Consider the following 20,844-nt stretch of genomic DNA (forward strand, 5'->3'; position numbering starts at 1 on the left):
TTTAACATATTGATTATTTGACTCCTGGATTTTACTTTTAATCCTCAAAAACAGCATGCTTTTACTTTTCTTAAAGATTAGTTATCATATAAACGAGTTAGATTAACTATAAATGCAAAGTAATCTTAATACCCTAAAATAAGTTTTTTCCAAGTTAAGGTGAAAAATGAAAAGGGAACTAAATTTTAGAATAAAAAATGAGAGGCAATTTAGTTTTTTTTTTTCAAAAGTAACATAATGTTTTATATTTTATCTAATGTTATTAGATTAAAATTAACTCTGGGGTTTTAAGGTATTAAATACAAAATATGGTGGTTGAATAATGGATATACATGATACGATATAAATAAAAATAATAATAATAAAATTGGAAAATTGTATGTCACCATTTTACCATTAAATTTACTAACAAATAACTAATTACTATTTTTCTCTTAAAAAGCCATCATTTTAATCATTCTCTCCCTCTCCTCCCTCTTCTCCCTCTTCTCCCTCCTCTCTCTCCTCTCCTCTCCTCATCCATTCACTATAAAAGATATTCTAATCATTTAATAGAATATCTCATTTTCATGTCACAAGAAATATAATTATAATACCATCAAACCAGTCACAATCAAACACCATATATTTCTAAACCAATTTAAACTACCTTGAATAAGAAATAAGAGTAACAAACTAGGTTTAGAAGTCAAACTACATCCCAACGCCACCAAAAAGGAAAAGGAACAAGGAAAAAGGGTTACCTGAGTAAATCTCAGTCATAAAAGCAGATATAAGCAGACACTTATTTGACCGAATGTCTGAAAAGTAGAAGTAATTATACACGAAGTCATATAAATTTTCAGCTTTATTCTTCTCAATATGTTAAACTTGACGTATCTTGAAGTATTGTAAGTAACATCAAAGTATTCTTCTCATCAAAGTTTGTACAAAAAAGACGCAACAACAAAAAAGTACAAGGGTTTATTCTAAGTGATAACAAAGTGAATGCTGATACCTCTAGATATACGTTAAAAGGAACATAATGATATCCTCTTCTCCGCAGAAATTTTAAGTTACTGTTATAGACATAACGTCTGGCAAATGGAAAGAACTGGTCAGAAATGAAAATTAGTAGTACAAACTCTGCCCTCCTGCCACTGTCATCTTTGTCTCATTCAGCTGGTGCGCTGCTGCTCTATCATAATGCTATGAGGTATTCACTCCAGGGTTACAAGGAAAATGGAGCTGCGAATAAGAATATAGCCTCAGATGTGTGGCCAGTCTAAATGTTCAACTGGCGCTTCACTTAAATCCCATGCTCCTTCATTTAACTCATCAAACAGTTGGTTATATCCCCAACTCGAGTAGCCGAAAAAAAACCAAAAGTCATTAGCAGATTGATCTCCTGCTCTGATACTTTTGATAACCAGGCTTGTAGCCACTGGATTTCCAAAATAAACATCTTCTGTGACTCTTATATACCCATTGACAGCTTTGTGAGCCAAACTAACAAGAGGAAAGCTGCGAACACTGACAGGACCTCCATAGAACAGGAGAGCATTTCTTAAAGCTTCTATGTTGTATGAATCCTTAAAGACTTCCCAGCTTATTCGCTTATTAATTATCACACCATGAAAACCTTCTTTTCGGTCTGCAGAAACAATAAGCACTGTTGAGTTATCAAATGGGACTGCATTCACAAGCTTGTAAGAGGCGGTGAGGATTGATCCTACAACAACATGTTGTCCCTCATTGTCCGAGTTGTCTGAAACATGAGAAGCAACATGACTGGAGCCATGCCCCCTAACTGTTCCACCAATTTCACTGTCTTCAGGCACTTGAACTGGCACAGATATATCATGTAACCTTGCCCTTTTCTTGCTTTGCTCACATGCCTGAGTCCATAAAAATCCTGACAGTTCCAAAATAAAGACTATCATGCCACTGCAGTAAGTATTACAAACTTGAAGTCATGATACCTTTTAACATAGAATGTTCAAACAATAGTAAGAAAGTATACTAAGAGATTCCGTGATACTTTTGAGTAGATTATCTCAACTCTAGGCAGGTAAACAGTCCTTCTAACTAATTCCATATACTTTTGACACATTAAACATCTAAAATGAATGTAAGTCCTGAATTGTGAAATTTTAACATAATTTCACTTCACATTCAAAAGATGGCGATTGCAGCCGTAACCATAATTTGTCCTACAAGAGTTCCAGTGAAGATTAAATTGAGGTTGAACAACATATAGCAAATAATGCAACACTAAAGGAGGACTTGTCATGGAATTGAAGCACAATAGGTGCCCATTGCACCTAAACCTTATTACAGGGACATGCAGCCAGAAGGACTCGACTCCAGTACTAGTTAAACCAGTCAAAGCAAAAGGTTTGCCATGTCTGCCTTTTTCTCCTTTTCCCTGAATACTTATCTAGCACGAGGAATTCTTATTGAACTTATGTAGGAAAATTTCTATGCAAGAACGATAATCAAGCTTTGATGCCATAACGCACTAGGAACATAAATGAACTTGCTTAAGTGAATATTTAGAGAGCAATTCCACTGGCAATCTCAACAACATTAGACAATTATTCAATAGAAGTAGAAAAAAGTCCATTATGGAAAAGTTTTTGGTGTTTATTGTCTGAGAGTCGGATATGCTTTAAATTATACTTAAGCTACAAGGCCAGCAATGTTTCATTGAAATATTCCAGATAAAATATCAAAAGTGAGCACAGCTCAGATGAGAATATTGAAATGTATGAGAAATACCACTAGAAAAAAGAATCAGAAATCATTTGTACTAGTAGACGAGTAGCATCATTAGAAAATAAGTTCTATGAAAATTACTGAAGATCTTTGGGGATGTTCAATTACTGCTATGTAATGCATCTATAAGGACATCACATAGTGTGATTGATGCAAACGTGGTGAAGAGAAAGAAATGGAGGAGGAAATTAAGAGAGGAAAGGAATAGGGTTTCACACCTCCACCCTAAAAATAGTTTGACACCAAGGTTTTCAAAAGAGCAAAGTCAAATAATATTCATTAACCTCAAAAGAAAATATAATAGGTTTATATATAGACCTACAATAAAAATAAGCAAAAGACATCCTAAATAAATAAAAATATAAAATCGATCATAACCAAATTCCTATAAGGGGAATCATCAACTGTTGGCACAACCTGCACAGGCACACACGCTATCAAATCCTATCAATGATGATCGCATTAGTAACGATATCTAAGAAGTCAGGAGTTCAAACAATAAAAGCAACTTTTTCAAAAATAAAGTAAAATTGTACACATTTCCTCTCTCCAAACCCTACATTAGTGGGAGCCCTCATGCACTGGGATGCCTTTTTTCATCAAAGAAAATAAAAATACTAGAAAATACTTGGATCATACAGTGATAAAAAGATATATGAGGATTCTTTTCATGAATAACATTACTGAAGCAAATGTTGGATGAAAGAAATGGATTTGTATAATCAAAACCTGGAGATGCGGTTTTTGTCTCATGTAAATTAATAGTACTAAATAACATCTTATGAAAATCACTTTCCAGACAAATGAAACAGCTGGAAATATGCCTATAGCTTCAGAAGAGTCAAGCTATATGTACCTTTATGCTTATTTAGATAGTGAACATTGCTTCCATGAGACTCCAAAAATTCAAAAATATTGATGACTGACATGTCACCCTCATAAGAAATAGCAGTTTTATTTTCTGCTGGAAAAAGCAATAATGTTGGATAGAGCTCCTCCTGCATATTTCCCATTGCAAAAGTATATTATAAAAATATGAAACGGTGCATAGAACACTTAAATATTGAATTCATTCCTCTACATATTAAGTGTTCATGAAACAGAGATAGAAAATTCTTGTAAAAACATCAGGCTTACAGGTTATCAGCAGGCATAATGTATAGCTTAGAGATATTAAAACATTTTTCACATTTTTAACATAAATATTCTAGTCAGTGTATTGAAAGGCGGTTATGAATTGCGAGCGGTCACCCCACCGCCTAGGCCTAGGCGAAAGGCGTGGTCTAACAATTTAATATTTAAAAAAATAAAAAACAATTGTATATATGAGTTAGGTTCTCTTTCCCACATGGCTTCTCTCTTTCCCACCACTCTCTCTTCCCCACGTGACTATCTCTTTCCCAACTCTTTTCCACCACTCTCTCTCTCTTTCCCACGTGGCATCTTCATCTTTTCCAACCCTTTTTCACCATTCTCTCTCTTTTCCACATGGCCTCTTTATCTTTTCAAACACTCTCTCTTTCCCACTGTTAAAGCACAGAGAAAGAAAGACAAAAAAAAGGGGGTGGATTCGAAGCCAGAGAGAAAGAAAAGACGAAGAAAAAGAAGAGAAGGAGGAGGAGATGAGGCAATCAATCCTCGGCCCGCTACGCAACTTTGTAGTCCACCACGCGACTTGGCAGCCCGCCAAGTTCACCTAGGCAGTCTAGTCGCCAATAGGTCGCCGCTTTTCAATACAATGGTTCTAGTACAACTCAAACTGCTCCATAAGATGAAATCAAACTACATAGAGGATGGACTGTCCCTAAGAACCACAAATTGTCCAGCAATAGGAATCACCCTCAACTAGGGACTCTACCGGAGGATAGATTCATTCATTTAAAATCAACAACCAACCTTTCAAAATTTTTGTTCCAACCAATGAATGTATTAGCCCAAAAATATCCAAAATAGTATGTTAATATTATAAGTCAACGATGGTCATGCTGGTCAGCACAGAGCGTGCCGATGGTGGCAAGGCACCTGAAACGGTGTGTGCTAGCAGCACACCCCCATGCTAAGTCGTCGTGCCGAGCCATGTTGGTCCAACATGGGTGCGTGCCAACCCATGCTGATATGGAGCTCATTATTTATAACTTTTTTATTTCCATTAATCATCATTAATCAACTTTAGATATTTTCTTAACAAATATAATGTCATATGGAGCCATTTTTTTACTTTTTCTTATCTCAATCGATCATTATCAATTAACTTTAATCATTTTCTTATTATGTATATTTCTATTAGAATGACAACTCATGCCTAATTTTTATTTCTCATAATCTAATTTCCAATCATATCATAATTAATTCACGTTTTATCATCTAATCATATTTCTTTTTTGTCTTTTTCTTATTTCCATCCATCAACTCTTTTAAATGTCTCTAAAGCTCTCATAAATTGCTAAACACAATTAGCACCTCTTCTTAACGCATTTCTCAACTCCTCTCAACCGTATCTCTCTTTAGTCTTTATATTTCACTCTTTCTCTCTTCCTATTTTATTAATAACTTCTAACTCGATGATATTCTTCAACGGTGATGAGCATGGTGACAAGCCTCGGCAACGAGCTCATCTTCTCCGACAATTTTTTCATAGCTTGTGTATATGTGAGTTCCTTTTGGTAATCTTTTTTCTTTTATACTCTTAAGTTTTTATTTTTTTGTTTTATATTTTAAAAACTAATTTGGGGTTACAAATATTAAATCTAGCTCAATTTGCTATATCTATTATTTGGAAGGATCTTTTTGCATAAGTCTAACATTTTGGTGCTATTATGGAGTGTTTAATCATTACTATTAGTTTTAATGAATGTATTCAATTATATTGTGCATCAAATAATATTTATATTCGACTATTGCTGTTTTTAATAAAATAGGCCATTTATAAAAATAATATAAAAGACTATAATATAGATTTTAATACATATATTTAAATCAAAAATCAAATCTTGATGTGACGAAAACTCAAAAACATCTATAAGTATATCCTAACTAATTATATCTTCCTATTGCTTTAAAATGAAATATTGATAGTAAATTCTCATCCAAACTCTTGCACTGGAGATATGGAATTATTTCTAAACACATGGCAGTGTGTACAAAGAAAGAGGGAAGGTGTAACAGAAGTATGTATCCAAGAAGAAATAAATATTTAAAGCAATTAGTTTGTCAAGTTAATGTAAAAATGGCTTATCCAGCGATGCTCTAACGGAAAAGTAAAGTTCTGAAACTGATTTCCAAATTAATTACCATGCCTTTTGGTCTTAAGAATGGGTAACAGTCATTTTGTGTGCAATCCATCAAGTAGATAAGCGGTGGACCATTCAGGGGAAATTCCTCAATCTTATCTGCAAGACAAAAGCAAAAGGCTTAGGTTTCAAAGATTCTTTCTAACTAAACAGGTCAAATCATATTAAGTTGAGCACAATTTTAAAAGAAAGGAATTCTTTGCAAAACATCTGATATAACAAAACACAATCATTAGATGCTTTAATGCTTATAACACAGTTTATAAGTTCATAACATTGTGTACTTCAAATTTTCAGAATATCGTATGTTCATACATTTAATGCTTACAAAACAATTTCTGAGTGCAGTATAATGTACTGAAAGTTGTCATATATTCATGTATGAAGACAACTGCAGCATCGTCCACGCAGATCATGTTGCAGATAGAGCATAAACACTGGATACTAGATTAATCCCCCATCCCTCGAAAGAACCCAAAATCCACCCAAAACAGAAAATGCCACCCTAAAGGAAAGATGACAATATTTGAATCATAGGTGACATAAAAGGTTATTGCACAGTAAATCATCACTTACTACCTTTCATATGCAGAGGATCCATGTCCTTGGATTGAAAGTTTGACATGGCCATAAAGCTCTTGAAAGTTCTATATACTTCACGGACAATCAGCTCCATCCTCTGGCAAAATCCACACCAGGGACTGCTAAAGAGCACCAAAACATCTATCTTCCAAGGAGACAAAAAAATTTCAGAGTTGATAAATGACACTTCGTTTTTGACTTCACAGGTTCTAAAACCCATAACCAGTTCACAGAATGTACTGGCTGTCACTTGAGGTATAGAATTAGCCTCATGGAGATCTAGATTAACAAATGGTGGCCTTGGGGAGTCCTTTGAACTTGCAATAGAGGAAGCAGAATGTTGATATGGTGTAAGACTTCCATTCAGAAACTTGTCTACAAAATTAACTACAGACAAGTAGCTAATATCTGCTTCCTCGGGAAAGACAAAATGTTGTTGCTGAATTGGATCAAGTATAACCAAAGAAGGAATCTTAGATCCAGCAGTCAAGGCTCTCAGAAGCCGATACCCACCATCAGAGAAATACAAGGAACCTACAAAAGGTGGACGTTCATCATGCAGGTCATCCAATTTGCTCATGGATCTTTCAGATAGTACTGCACCGTCTCCATCAAAACTCATCAAAGAATAGGCAGAATTTTGTCCATTTTCATTGGGATATGCCTCTAGGCTGCCATCAACATTATCAACATGATCCTTGGTGTCTTTCGCAGGATTTGTTGATTTATGATAATATTGGAAAGATTTTCCATATTGCTGAATGAATGATTCTGACTTCTCTTGCTTAGAACTTTTACTCCTCCCATTAGCCTGCATGCTCCTGTAAGAACTTGTCTCACCTTTCACTTCCTCAGCTAATGTATCTGCAAGTTGACAATCACTGCCTTCATTATAATAGGACTGTTCCTCAAGATTGGTTTCCGTATCAGTGTGCTCAGGTTTATTTCCTTCATCCACTTCAGTAATACCAGTAGCATCCACTAAATCACCATTGTTCATGTCAACATATTTTGGAGAAGCTTTCTCAAGCAATTTAGAAGGTAAATCAGTCTCCAGATCTGCAGTTTCAGATTTCTCCCCTTCATCCACTGAAATTATGTCACTAGCAGCTAGATCATCATTCTTCGTACTGATGGAGTGCCCAAAATCTTTTTCAAGAATCTCAGAAGTTTTGTCCTTTGCATTGGTCACTACACTATTGATAATGTTGCTTGATTGGTCAATTCCCTCATGAGTTGGCAAGGAGTCGACCACTTGGACGTCAAAATCATCAGACAATAGTTGAAAGCCAACTTCCTTGGCTAATAAGCTCATTTTGGCTTCCTTAGTTTCATGTGTAGGTTTTGCTTGGTGAAGCAATTGCGTCAGAATATCATACAAAGAATTCCCTTTATTATCATGATCCGTGTTTTTAAGTGAAATAGTTTCACCATTATTAACTATCATTATAGCCATATTTTCCTTGATTTTCATAATCTTAGGGTCTTGATGATCCACTCTTGTGTGATAATTCGAGGGGTCTGTGATACTTTTACTCCTTAATCCAGAAGGACGTCGTAGCAAGCTAGTAGCAGAATTACTTCTTCCTACTCCTCCATCCATCTGGTATGTTAGCTGATTGTGCCATGCAAACCTTCTAAGAACCTCGAGTGCTAACTTGCTCTCTTCTTGAACTTTTGATAATTCTGATGACCTATCAACAAAAAGAATGACTGAAGGCCTATTTGCTGGAAATGCAGCCTCAACATTGTTCCCATCAACATCAAGCTACAAGAAGAAAATTGAAAGTTCTAGAGTTATTTTCTTAGTTATATTACTTCATCAATATACTATGCTCTATGTAATCAGATCAAAATAAACATCTTTATAAACTTGCGGGTTAAGAGGAACTTGTGAAATCAGCAAATTCCAGCCATGAAACAGATTGAATAGCTATAATCAATCCAACAACCCAGACTGAAATGCTCAATCAGATTTAAATATTTAAATATCAAGAGATACATATAATTCACAGTTTACTTTGTGGGCCAATCTCTACTCATATGATAGCAATAGTAACTTACTAAGAACTAAGAACTTATATAGGATAAATATGCATGAAAATTTTAAACCATTATATACTCCCATGCATCTAATAAGATATTATATGAAGCCAACAAATAAGCTCTTGCATACGTTAATAAATGATTTGACATTCAAAAAAGGTGGTTGATTGGGAAATGCATAATGACCTCCTTTACGAGAGACTGATGATCTTGCAAGATGGTTCTAAGGTCATCTCCTTCTTCAACAATCACTGAACAACTGGGGCATCCTGAAAATTTAATCACAAGTAGCCATTTCTCTGGATAGACATCCAAGAAAGGCAAGAGAGATCTTTCAGATACTAGAGCAAATCTCTGCCTCTCAGGAGGTAAAAAATGTTCTCTTGCAATAGCTGCAAACTTTGTGTAGAAGGATTCAAAATGACGAAACTCTTCCAGTGTACATGTCACAGTATCAGTAGTAGAATCTTTATTTTCAGTTCTCTGTGAGACACTCTGATTTGCCAAGGTAAATCCTCCCTTCCAAGGAGAACCAGTAAGCAGATCTTCAACACCATATGTTAGCTCTTCATTATCCATAACCTGTTTTCAATCCAAAACAACTCATAAAAGAGGGCATCTCATTAACTGATACCAAAAGAAGAAGAAAGAGGAGTGCATCAGAAAGAACATGCAAACCTTCTCGTTAATGCCGAGAAGTTCCAGTTGGCCATCTGATTCTCTGGAGATGACTCCACCAGGGGTGTCAACTGCAAAATACAAATGCACATGGAATCTAAATATCCAACAGTCAAGTTTATAGTAATTCAATAGTCAGAAGATAATGGACAAACAAAGTTCAGTAGAGAAAGTGGTAGAAGTTTTGGGGGGGACACCCAAAAGGTTCAACTAGCATAACCTTAAGAAGAAATCTATTTTCATCCATGCTCTTGTCCACACAACAAAAAGTATCATTCTAAGTGCATCATAGGAAACAATTGCGTGCCATTTGTCGTTATCCTGTCTCAAGAGTCAGGATTCAAGATATATGAGCAGGAATAGATACTGAAGAACTAATTCAGACTAAATTTTCATTTTCAAAAATTCAAAGTAGCATAGGATTTTAGACAATACAATGACAGTAATAGAATTAATTCTTTTTATTTGATAGCTCAACATGAAATAAGCAAATAGTAAACGGCAAGCCCTTGATCCGATGGCTTGTTAGTTATTACAAGTGCAAATAGCATCTGATCAGAAAGTATCATATTATTAGCCTAGTGCTCAGTGACACTGTCTCAAGAAATACTCAAACGACAGTTAGAAGGCTAATTTCCCAATCAATGAACAAAAGCAACATTTTAATATTAGATTCTATTTTCAATAAAGATGGAAACGAACATTCCAGTTAAGATTATTAGTTCTAAATAGATATTAATTTTCTATGTGCAGATTGCTGTTCACATGAGATAAATAAGTTCCCAAAATGGTGTCATCAAGAATATATAACAGGTTGAGATAACACACCGTTCTGTGAATGATTCTTTAAAGATGGAGGGCATTCATAATCCCCAGAACTTTTTTTATGCGACAATTTGGCAGACCATCCACAGAACTCAAGGAGAAGTACAGATCTATCAGTTGATTGGAGAAAATTCTCTAGATCTTCTTGAGTATTTAGGGACTTCAATGGAACCTCCTCATGTTTCAGTGACATAATATAAAGAATCGAAGATAGTATCTTCTGTGCACGAAGCCTCCCATGATACTTGTATGACATAGAATGATGATAGTAGAGTATATTTATTCCCTTAGAAGCACCAAGAACATCTGCTAGCATCTTCTCCGAATTTCTATAAACAACCATCAACCTTAGAAGGCCCAACTCTTCTCTGTTAACAACAACCCGATTCTTTATTTCCTTCATCAAGGATCGTGACTCACCAGACCCTGTAGATCAGTAACAGAAGCTCAAAATTTAGATACAAAAAACATGTGACTGCAAAATAAAAGATACTATTAAATGAGTAATATCCACAGAACAGCCATCACCTAGAACAAGTCAATGCAGCATCAATTATATACTAGTATTAGACTATTAATAAGAGAGATAGTTACATAAGTTGTTTAGAGAAGCTCTGGTGGGCAAATCATTAAAGTTAGCAGAATACAAAGAGCTGATAACATATTCATTAAACCACAACAAACAAATTTATAAGACTTACTGTAGGATTCAATGAAATTCAACTTGTGGTGCAAGTTAAAGCCAATAATCAATCAAACTTGCAGAGGTATCAAAATATGTTACAACCCTAGGGGAAGGTGTAACCAAGCTCAGTCCAGGTGGGGACCGAGGGGAAGCCGAGAGCACTAGCAGTGCTCTCAGCTAGGTATGTGCACAAGATGTTCGGTGGCTGCTGTCAGGGATTCGACCTAGCCTGGCCTTAGCCGTGGGATGTGAAGAGAGCAGCCACGTATAAGACCAAGCACGAAAAGGAAAGAAGGAGGCCGAGGCAAGGGGAGCTCTCGGCCAGAGCAGTGCTCAGCTAGGGAGGGTGGCTGCGCACACGAGAAAGGGAGAAGAGCTAGGATTTGGCAGAGAGAGAGAGGACGAGATTAGGTTCGACATGATTTGGCTAGGTTGCACTCCACAACTTATATAGGAGGCTAGCTCTATTAGACCTGCCTTAGCTAAATTGGCTAAGACACAACAACTCAATTACTAACTTAGTTTGAATTGAACCCCATACATAGACCCAAACGAAAGATAATAAGTAAATAACTATTACAAAAGCAAATGACTTTGACCAACTCACAGATTTGAGCTAACTAGGCCTGACACTTGACCCGAATTATAATGATTCAACACATTTCCATACACCTTGACCTCAAGGTGATAACTTCAAAAACTACGCCGTGTAGTCTGATTTAGCCATCCAAGTTGTATCATCCTTAGAGTTGGCCTCATTTGGTTCCTCCATTAACATGATAGTAGTCGTCTTGCACGCCTGTGCCTTTAGACAAACTTTTCGATGCAATAGTAGAATAAGCCTTTGTCTCTCCTTTCATCATCTTAAGCTGAAGTAAGACGTTGTGTAGGAGGTCGTGGCTGTTCTTGGAATGTTGTTAGCATCATAAGACCAAAGCTAACAACGAGTGATCAAGCCAGCCTGTGCGTATCCTCAAGAGAACAAGATCAAGCCGCCTTCACCTTAGCTTGGATGTCACGACGGGGCTCGCAAATAAAAGAACTCCAAAGAGAGAAGTCCGGCAATTATCGAACTCGATTGGATATCCTCTCAAACTCGTCTTGATAGACACAAGCAAAGATTATTTGTGTGAGTTTGGAGAGAATAGCCTCAAAGTCTTCGTACTCGGACGACCTAAAACGTGGGCAAATAGCCTTTCTGAGCATGTCTCGTGCCCAAAATGAACTGTTCTGTTATGTCGATTGGAACCACCGGATCGTGACATCCTCTAGATAAAAAGAAGCCAGTGTGACCTTATGCTCCTTCAGTGTGCCTTGGAACGAGAAGAATTACTCCGCACAATAAACCTAATCAAGCGGGTCTCCACTGCTGAATTTCGAAAAATCCAACCACATGGTTCAACATTGGATCGTTGGTCCGCAAAGGTCCCCATATTCAAAGTCTTCTCGGCAATGGTAGAGCTCCTCAGTTATCCTCTAATATAGTTGCTACAACTTGGGTCACTCAGCTCACGTAGTGTGCGAGGTGGTGACACAAGTCCATGGTTGCATGGTATCTGCCCTCGGGCGTGCTGGTTGCTCTTGAATTTGGTGTGGGCAGCAACAGGGCAGGTATTGACGGGTGGAAGGGTCGCGTCTCTATGCATAGACAACGGTAGGGGAGGCAGTATAAACTTGCGCACTGTTGTAGCCATGACGACCATGTTAGGTGATTCAATCATCGGCTTGGACAGTTCTTCATCTCAAGGACATGAGTGTTCTCCGGTGTTCTCCGCGATGGCTAATTTCAACTGGTGAAGAAAGAGAACATTATAACCATCAATGATGTCATATACACTTATGGGGCTGGTGCAACCCTGATCTTAGGTTCCATCAATGGATCAAGCGAATTCATGGTTGGCATCGACAGACTCAAGTTGATGGTGCCTCTTCTTGCTGCCATAAAGTGTGCGGAGGCTGTAAACCAAGCTCAGTCCAAGTTGGGTCTGAGGGTAAGCCAAGTAAGCCAAGTATTAGGGGTGCTCTTGACTAGGGTTGCATGCAAGACGATTAGTGGTTGTTGTCAGCGATTCGGCATGGCCTGGTCTCAGTTGTGTGATAGTGATGAGGGTAGCCATGTGTAGGGTCGAGCAAGAGAAGAAAGTAAGGAAGCCGAGGCAAGGGATGCTCATAACCAAGGTAGCAACTCTTGGCTAGAGAGGGTGATTGCACACGCAAGAAAAGGGAGAACAACTAGGATTTGACCAAAGTTGGGGAGAGAGAGAGAGCTAGATCAGATTCAACATGACCTAGCTAGGCACTCCACAACTTATATAGGAGGCTAGCTCGACTAGGCCCGCTTTGGCTAAATTGGCTAAGACCCAACAATTCAATAGCTAATTTAATTCAGACTAAACCATACATGGACCTAAATGAAAGATAATAAGTAAATAACTAATACAAAACAATGACTAACCAACTCATGGGCTCAGTCTAACTAAAACTGGGACTCGACTTCGACCGTAGCAAAAGTTACAAAATAAAATAGCTAGTCAATAACCAAAGAGAACAAGGGAAATAATAATGAGGTATGCATAATATAAGCACCAGGAGATAGGTCGTTTCTCTTACATCAATATCTTTTATCACTCACGGTCTCATGGGGTAAATAATTTTTTCTAGACTCAACAGATACTATGGTCATACCTACTATACTCCACATGATGAGCATCCACTATTTAAGCATAATTTCAAATGCTTGTCTGGTAGCTTTTGACATATCAAATTATGAAATAATCTAGACTAATCAAAATAACGTAGAAAATGGTTCACTACATTGTCATGCTAATCTGTGGGAAACATGGATCAATCTCTAGCAGTGCGCACAGCTACAATAAGCAACATATAATCAGATTTTTTAGGTTACAAGTTTGAGCCCTACCTCTCTATATTAAAACCACGGAAACCATCCTTCATGACAATCCAAGCTCTTTCTTTCGAACTTTCCATTTTATTCAACTCAATCAAAAACTCTAATCTGTTCATCCAACAATGTGTTAAAAGACGAAAAGTAAAAGAAAACAAATTTACTTGATCAATGGATTGTTTTTTAAAATAAATTAAAACCTCAAACAAAATTGGAAAATATTGACATAAAATAAATTGCGCCACTTAAAGCACCAAAATACAGTTCCATGAGAAAACATCTAGAAATGGTGCTTCACCAATACTACAAAATAAAATACTGAATTATTCCAATCATAGACAAGGAGTTGCTCCTGTACTGCTTTACACATTAGCTATTCATGGGATCAACTTCCAACATCCCACAATGTAGATATGACTAATATGACCAGATGGTTTCTAAACTATAAATAAAGTACCAGAATCCTCCAATATCACTCCAAAGTATATCAGCCATAGTTGTTGTAGTACTTAACTACTTATCTAGCAAGATATGTAGTACATAGTTGTCTCAACATCCCAATGTCGGAACATGAAAAAGAACACCAAGAGTATAGCTCATTTTATCTGTGTTATTCTAATTCTTTTCAATCTAGTTACGAAAGTCTGGCTATGATGGATTATTTATATGGAAAGAAGTTGCATAGTTTAATAAAACAATTGCACGCGGTATCGCTATGGATTTCCAGAGATAATTGAAAACTTATTCATCTAGAAAAAATCCAAAAATGTAATAGTAATGTTGAAATAGGTCTATTTTAGGAAAAATATTACTGTATTTATAATGCCAAGACAGGCCTATCCACTCAAGTCGATGCACGCATTGTACGAAGTGTACCTTTGAATTAGGTCGATTGTCTACTACATCTTTATCCTCAAACATGAACGATGGAGCACAACCAGATTCCAGAACAATTAATGCACGAAAGATCAGTCTTTAGCAGACAAATTTCATCCCACAGAAACAGCTCAGAAGAAGCTAGAGAAAAAGGAAGTACTCTAGTAATCTAATTCATGCATTAAGAACCCAATCCGGGTATCAGGAACCGTACTCAGATCAAGTAAAGGCACACTTCCTCAAGTCAAGCATCAGCCTAAATCAATCGAAAAATATTAGGAACGATTTCGTAACCGTCCAAAATTTGAAAGGAAGAAATACATGTAAGTTCTTCATCTTTCTATCAAGAACTTTATTAATCACTCCATCAATTCTCGATCGCAAGAAGAAAATATAGGGGTAGAGAGAGAGATAGGTAAAGGGGGGCCTTACAAGGGACGGTGACCACGATAAGGATGTTCGGATGGAGACGGATCTGAGAGGAGAAGTTTCTCTTGGTGAGAGTCAGCCATTCCAATCTTGAATCCGAGCTCCCCACGTGATCGCCGCTCATCTTTTCTCCTCCGGAATCGAACACGGCCTTCGCCGATGACAAGAGGAGTAGCATCGAGGAGATTGCGACGAGGGATAGCTTCGGCTCTCCCATATTCCGCTCTACCACGCCGGGAAGCGCGCAGGTGTTTGTCCTAAAGCTCAATGGCAACTCCCCCTCACTTCTAAGTTCTAAATCCCCGGGCTCTTTGCATTTATACCCTTCAAAGTCACCTAAATTATGAACAACTCTTATGAATTATATATATATATATATATATATATATATATATATATATATATTAGATTTTAAACTCATGCGGTTTGTTTCCGTTTCAACTTACTCTCATTTACATCAAATTAAAGCACTTCACTATATTGTCTATATAATTTATTTATTCTTTTGAAAAGTGAGAATTTAGTGACATCCTACTGATATTTTGACTTACAAACTCTTATAAACATGAGCCCAAGCATTATTCCATTAGCTACATTAAGTTAATTAGCTATAAAAATATTAAAAAAACATAATTAATCTTACAAAAATATAATATAAGTTACAATTTCTTAAAATATTAGTGCATGGCGATATAATGATGGCAACTTTGCCTTCACAAACATATATGGAGATCAGAATTTCTCCAGCCAACTATCTTAAAATTTACATACATAATCTATTATTTAATCGATTTGCACTTCAACATTGTAACGATACGTACACAGACTGACTTAAATCGATCCTCGGGAAAATACTACGACGAGGTAGCAATGAAGGCATCCACTTTGGCGTTCGTCGTCCTCGACAAGAACTTCATGCAAATGGGAGGCTTCACCTTCGCCAACGCAAGCACGGACTGCGGCAGAGTCCAAAGCCCATCTCCACATATCAAGCCAGCCGCAACCGCGGGTGCAGACGCATCGGCCTCAGCCTTGTTCACAGCCTCCCACACGAACAACGCCAAGCTCCCCAATGCCATATCAATGGCAAAGTACGGCCCATTATAGAATGGTATCGCCATCGCCATCGGGATCGGCAAAAACCTTGCCGCCTTCTTCGGCACAAGATCTCTCACCAAGTTAATCAAAATGGCAGCGGCAAAGAACACGTAGCAGAGAGTTAGGCAGTGCTTGGGCAGAGACGAGAAGCCGTCGACGCCGAGTATGGCCATGTTACGGAAGACAATGGCGTAAGGCGCCGGGTACTCGCTGCCACTCGAGCCTATGTCTCTGAACGCCTTGTAGAAGAGCCAGAAGACGCAAGGAGCAGTGACGCAGCCCATCGCAGTGCCTATCACTTGGCTGACGAACATCGACCTGGGCGAGGCGAGAGTTAGGTAGCCAGTCTTGAAGTCCTGCATCAAATCCGCAGCGGTGGAAGCGATGTTCATCATCACCCCGCACGCCGCGAGACCAGCTAGCACGCCGCCGTCCGAGGCGCCGGCCCAGGCGCCGATCGTGAAGATGGCGAGCTTGCCGTAGGTGGACGCGAGGGACCAGTCTGTGAGGCCCATTCCGTAGGCGTTGCAGAAGGCTAGCACTGGGGCGAAGACGTAAACGACCAGGATGTAGTACCATTTCAGCTGGGGGAAGATGTGGGGGACGGTGGCGATCGAGACGGCGGCGACGGCAACGTAGCCGACGAGCGAGAAGGATTTTGGTATCTGGTCTTTGTAAAAGAACTCGAGGCGGCGTTCCTCGTCCAAAGAGATGGTGGTGGGGTGATCGTCTTCGGAGACAGGAATCATGGCCGTGGATTTCTTGCTCCGGAGAACGGAGGTCAGGGAGGAGACCGTCCGGATGAGGACCTTGAGGAAGTTGTAGATGCCGTCTCCAAGAATCACGGAAATCATTATGAATACCTGCAACACGAGCGTACGGAAGAAATCAAGCTTTTAGAGTATCATTACATTCTTTAACATCAAAATACTTTTTCTTTCTTCTTTTTTTATCAGGAGTCTACACAATCTTCCTAAGAAACAAACTACATTAAATCAGATAAAAATCTATAAAATATTAACTCTAATGTTCACCGAGAAAATTCAACCTATGACCTCCCTTGTATACCTGGTATCCTTTCAAGCCACGCATACTAGTAGGTGGGAGATCAGCTGAATACCAATTTCCCTTTTGATTACCAATGAGAGGCCACATGATGCCCCATGAGAGAATAGCCCCCAGAAGAAGAGATATGTTCACAATGTAAGGGCAGATCATTCCAACTCCAACATAAATAGCAGAGAAATCAAAGTAAAATCTACAAAAGAAAAAATAAAATGTACGTCATTGATTAAGTTCAAGCTTAGGTCATGACCAGTCAAAAATTAATTCATAAGTAAGAGCTAGATGCGAAGGCTCTGCATCTCACTTGTTTTGATAGGCTTTAAGGCCCAAGGTTGGGAAGGCTTGGAATCCACAGTCATCTCCAGCAGTGTAGAACCACTGGAAAAATCCCCACAGGAAACTAAAGAGGAAGAACTTACCTAGCGTCTTTACTTGCTTCCTGTCATAGATCAAGAGAAGCATGAAAAATCTAAAAAAAACTACTTGAAATTTTTCATGAAGAAATCGAGTACTTAAATTTAAAGTATAGAAAATTAATTAAATCAAAATCAGGTAAAACTATAGAAAGGCAAACTGTAATTTGCTCCCTTTTCTTTACTTTGCCAGCTTGTCACCCAGAGGTGTATGGAAGCCATTGATGAGGAAAGCAGTTGCAGTGCCACTGGGGTATATCAGCTTGTAGTCGACGATCATAATCTGAAACAAAAAAGATTCGTTAGTTGACGAACTGTAGAGTGCTGTCAAATAATTGCATGGATTGATAGCGTGAAATAGAATTCAACCTTTCTGAGGGGCACTAGGGCAAAGAGGCCAAGGAAACTGACAGTGAATAGAAATCCAATCATCCATCCTAGCTTTGGGTTCTTTATGTTCTGGGGATCATTTGCTTCTGATGCTTGTTTGGCGATCGTTTCACTCATGGCAAAGAGGTAAGTGCCAAATCCACCTGCAAAATATTTCAAGCAGCAAAGGGATTTGATGGAAATAAATAAAGGAATCAAACTGAAAGTTTATTAAATTTGTTGTCATAGCATAACATTGCAATCTTAGCAGCTATGCATGCAGAGCATTGTTTTCAGCAATCGAATTCTACTTTTATTGAACGTAAGGTTGGAGATGGAAGCCAAATCCTCAATAGAATTAGAAGCTAAGAATGCCAAGAAGCCAAATACCCAATATAAGTCGGCCTTCCATATATAGAAATCACGCTAAATATATTTAACCTATTGTGACCAATTTCTACGAAAAAGTCAACCCAGTTATCCAACTTAATTATTTAATGTATTACGAAACAGAGCTAATCCCATTCTGTAGTCTATTGGCTCTAAAAAAAGAAATCGATCAGTTGTCTAAAAGAGCAATGCTTCGATACAAACTAATATTTATTAAAAAAATTCATCCATTGATCAACTACATGTACGTAAGATAATTTATGTCCATGACTTGAAAATAGAGGGTGTAAATCAGAAATAGATGAAAAGATCAGTGTTAAATGAAAATTCCCCTTTATTCTACCTAGAGCTTTATTTTAATTTAATTTATTTTCATATTTACAGATTAAACCCTATATTGATAAAAACATATCTCATACATTTTACCAAACAAATCTGATACCAGTATGTCTTTTTTAACTATTTCGTAAATAGGTGGGGGTCGAATTGTAAATAGTAAAACTATAAAGTAAACTGTAAAAATATATAAAAAAAATGGGGGTGTTGATGAATTTTTTGTTTGTTGGCTCGAGAAGAGAGGGCGAACATAGAATTAACTGAAAAAAATTAAAAAAGTGATCGGTATTCTCGATTAATTTTACTTAATATTATTTAATCTGAACGGTTAAATTAGGAGAGAGAAATTTATAATTTTTATGGAATAATTTGCCTATAAAAAAAATCCAAGCAAAATCAGCAGCATGTTAATATATCGCCCATAAACTCCATCAGAGGAACAGCTATAGAAAATATTGAGGAGTAACGATATGCTTTTAAACACTTTGCAGAGTTTGCAGACGTTTTACAAATGGTTTTGATACGGCATCTTTCTAACGATGGATAGTGTGTCTTTCTATCTCATAGAGCAAGTATTTTGTTTTCAGCACTACTCTTACCTAAACTTATATAAAATTTATAAAAGAGAGAGGGAGAAAAAGAAAGACGTGAGCTTACCGCTGAAGGCGATGTCAGAAGCAGCAACGACGCAGGTCTGGATAACGGTATTCTCCTGGCGGGTGAACGGTAGCTTAAGAAGACCGACCCATTCCAACGCCTTCGTCCACGTCTGGAGGAAGAAGTACCCCAGCAGCCCCGCGGCGACGTTGAGGGAGGGGATGATACCGGTGGTGAGACTAAGCTTCATCACGATGACGTTGAACAGCACCGACAGCACTAAGCTCACCGCGAAGGCTCGGAACGTGAGCTGCTCCCTCCACCCCGGTACCCGTTTCCCCTCGAACGCTCTCTCGATCGACGCTGTCGTTTCCCCTCCCGTTTCCTCCCCCTCCTCCTCCTCCTCTTTCGACTCGCCGCGGTGCCGGTGCCTCAGCTCGCTCGCCTCCACCATCTCCTCGTCCCCGCCTCCCGCTCCCGCTCCCGCCTCGGGATTGGCGCCGTCGTGGATCCTCATGGCGACCCTCTGCTTCCTGGTCGAGTGTGGGAGTGTGTATTTATCAAGTATCGACTAACGTCTGATGTGGATCGGACGGTAGATAATGATGATAGAGAAATGGGCGAGCCGTTTAAGATTCTTCTACGCTAATACTTTCTAATTGCGTGGCTGAGTTTAACCGGTTTACCGTATTGTGCGCAGCCGCATCTGGTCTTAATCCCAATATCTAGGGCAGTATCTAATGTAAAAGGAATCATTTATCTGTGATGAGGATGTGTTGATTAATAAGTTTTATTTTGTTATGATTATTTGAAGAGTAGGAAGAATGGAGAGCCACGGCTTTTCCAGTCCGAAAGCGAACTCAAAAAGGGACAGTCGCGTCGGCCTTCTGTGAATTTCGTGCCATTTTCTTTCAAATGTCGTTCACTCTGGGCTCTAGCCGTTGTTTTTTACCAACCGATTCAATTTGGCCGTTGCTTTTTTCGTGGAAAATTCTTAACCTTAGTCATTGTATCATCATGCACATCTAATATTGTCAACATTTTAGTTCATAATTCTCGGGAGATTATGACTCTTTAACAAGAAAAATTCTCATATTTATTTGGCTTAAATTAGACATAACTATAAATAGAACACAAGATGAAGTTTTCCAAAGACTCATAAAGTATAAAATAAAGTATGACTCATCTACAATAGGTTTAGACTATAAATAGTGCAGCAAGCCACTGATAGGTTAGTCCACAAAATACATAGTTAGGAATAGAAGAGGACGAGAAAAGGAGTGAAGAAGGGGAGATCGCAGTCGTAGGGAAAAAGAGGGAAGTGGTAGATAGAACTGGGAAAAAATGAGGAGCTATGTTAATAGTGAGAATATGGGGGCATGAGGAATTAAATTTCGGTCACCGGTGGCCAGCCTCTGATCAAAAGCTACACCTAAAACACCCAGATGGATAAGAGAATGTGAAGGGTGCTAGGGTTGTTAGTGAAGCATGAAGCCTCTAAGG

At 38.2% G+C, this 20,844-nt stretch overlaps 2 protein-coding genes across 7 annotated transcripts; both read right to left on the minus strand.

Moving 5' to 3' along the window:
• Nucleotides 1–829: 829 nt before the first annotated feature.
• Nucleotides 830–15,342, minus strand: LOC140793373 (uncharacterized). Of its 6 annotated transcripts, none has more exons than XR_012109946.1 (8): nucleotides 15,077–15,342; nucleotides 10,182–10,604; nucleotides 9,354–9,424; nucleotides 8,862–9,257; nucleotides 6,627–8,397; nucleotides 6,054–6,146; nucleotides 3,614–3,755; nucleotides 830–1,894 (listed from the first exon to the last, which is right to left on the minus strand). XR_012109946.1 is itself a non-coding variant. In XM_073144818.1 (8 exons), the coding sequence occupies exons 1-8, from the start codon at nucleotides 15,288–15,290 to the stop codon at nucleotides 1,248–1,250; spliced, it is 3,762 nt and encodes a 1,253-aa protein (XP_073000919.1). In that variant the 5' UTR covers nucleotides 15,291–15,342; the 3' UTR covers nucleotides 830–1,247. The 6 variants fall into 6 exon arrangements, 4 of the variants coding, with proteins under 4 accessions (XP_073000919.1, XP_073000920.1, XP_073000921.1 ...); XM_073144818.1 differs by having other exon boundaries at nucleotides 6,049–6,146; XM_073144819.1 differs by lacking the exon at nucleotides 15,077–15,342 and adding an exon at nucleotides 13,784–13,879 and having other exon boundaries at nucleotides 6,049–6,146.
• Nucleotides 15,343–15,692: 350 nt separating this feature from the next.
• On the minus strand, nucleotides 15,693–19,921 carry LOC140794277 (probable metal-nicotianamine transporter YSL12). Its single transcript, XM_073146238.1, has 6 exons — nucleotides 19,402–19,921; nucleotides 18,019–18,182; nucleotides 17,835–17,932; nucleotides 17,541–17,675; nucleotides 17,240–17,429; nucleotides 15,693–17,034 (listed from the first exon to the last, which is right to left on the minus strand). The coding sequence occupies exons 1-6, from the start codon at nucleotides 19,856–19,858 to the stop codon at nucleotides 15,928–15,930; spliced, it is 2,151 nt and encodes a 716-aa protein (XP_073002339.1). The 5' UTR covers nucleotides 19,859–19,921; the 3' UTR covers nucleotides 15,693–15,927.
• Between the last annotated feature and the right edge of the window lie 923 nt (nucleotides 19,922–20,844).

The sequence above is a fragment of the Typha latifolia genome, chromosome 8 (genome assembly GCF_019914945.1).
Source record: "Typha latifolia isolate L0001 chromosome 8, TyphaL0001v2, whole genome shotgun sequence".
Lineage (NCBI taxonomy): Eukaryota > Viridiplantae > Streptophyta > Magnoliopsida > Poales > Typhaceae > Typha > Typha latifolia.

Coding starts and splice junctions, on each gene's coding strand:
- LOC140793373 (XM_073144818.1), bottom strand. CDS start 15,290: ATGGGAGAGCCGAAGCTATCCCTCGTCGCAATCTCCTCGATGCTACTC. Junction 6,147..6,626: donor GGATCCTCTGCATATGAAAG/GTAGTAAGTGAT, acceptor TTTGTCTTGCAG/ATAAGATTGAGGAATTTCCC. Junction 3,756..6,048: donor TCTTAAGACCAAAAGGCATG/GTAATTAATTTG, acceptor GGAAATATGCAG/GAGGAGCTCTATCCAACATT.
- LOC140794277 (XM_073146238.1), bottom strand. CDS start 19,858: ATGAGGATCCACGACGGCGCCAATCCCGAGGCGGGAGCGGGAGCGGGA. Junction 17,933..18,018: donor CCCTAGTGCCCCTCAGAAAG/GTTGAATTCTAT, acceptor TTTTTGTTTCAG/ATTATGATCGTCGACTACAA. Junction 17,430..17,540: donor CTTAAAGCCTATCAAAACAA/GTGAGATGCAGA, acceptor TTTCTTTTGTAG/ATTTTACTTTGATTTCTCTG.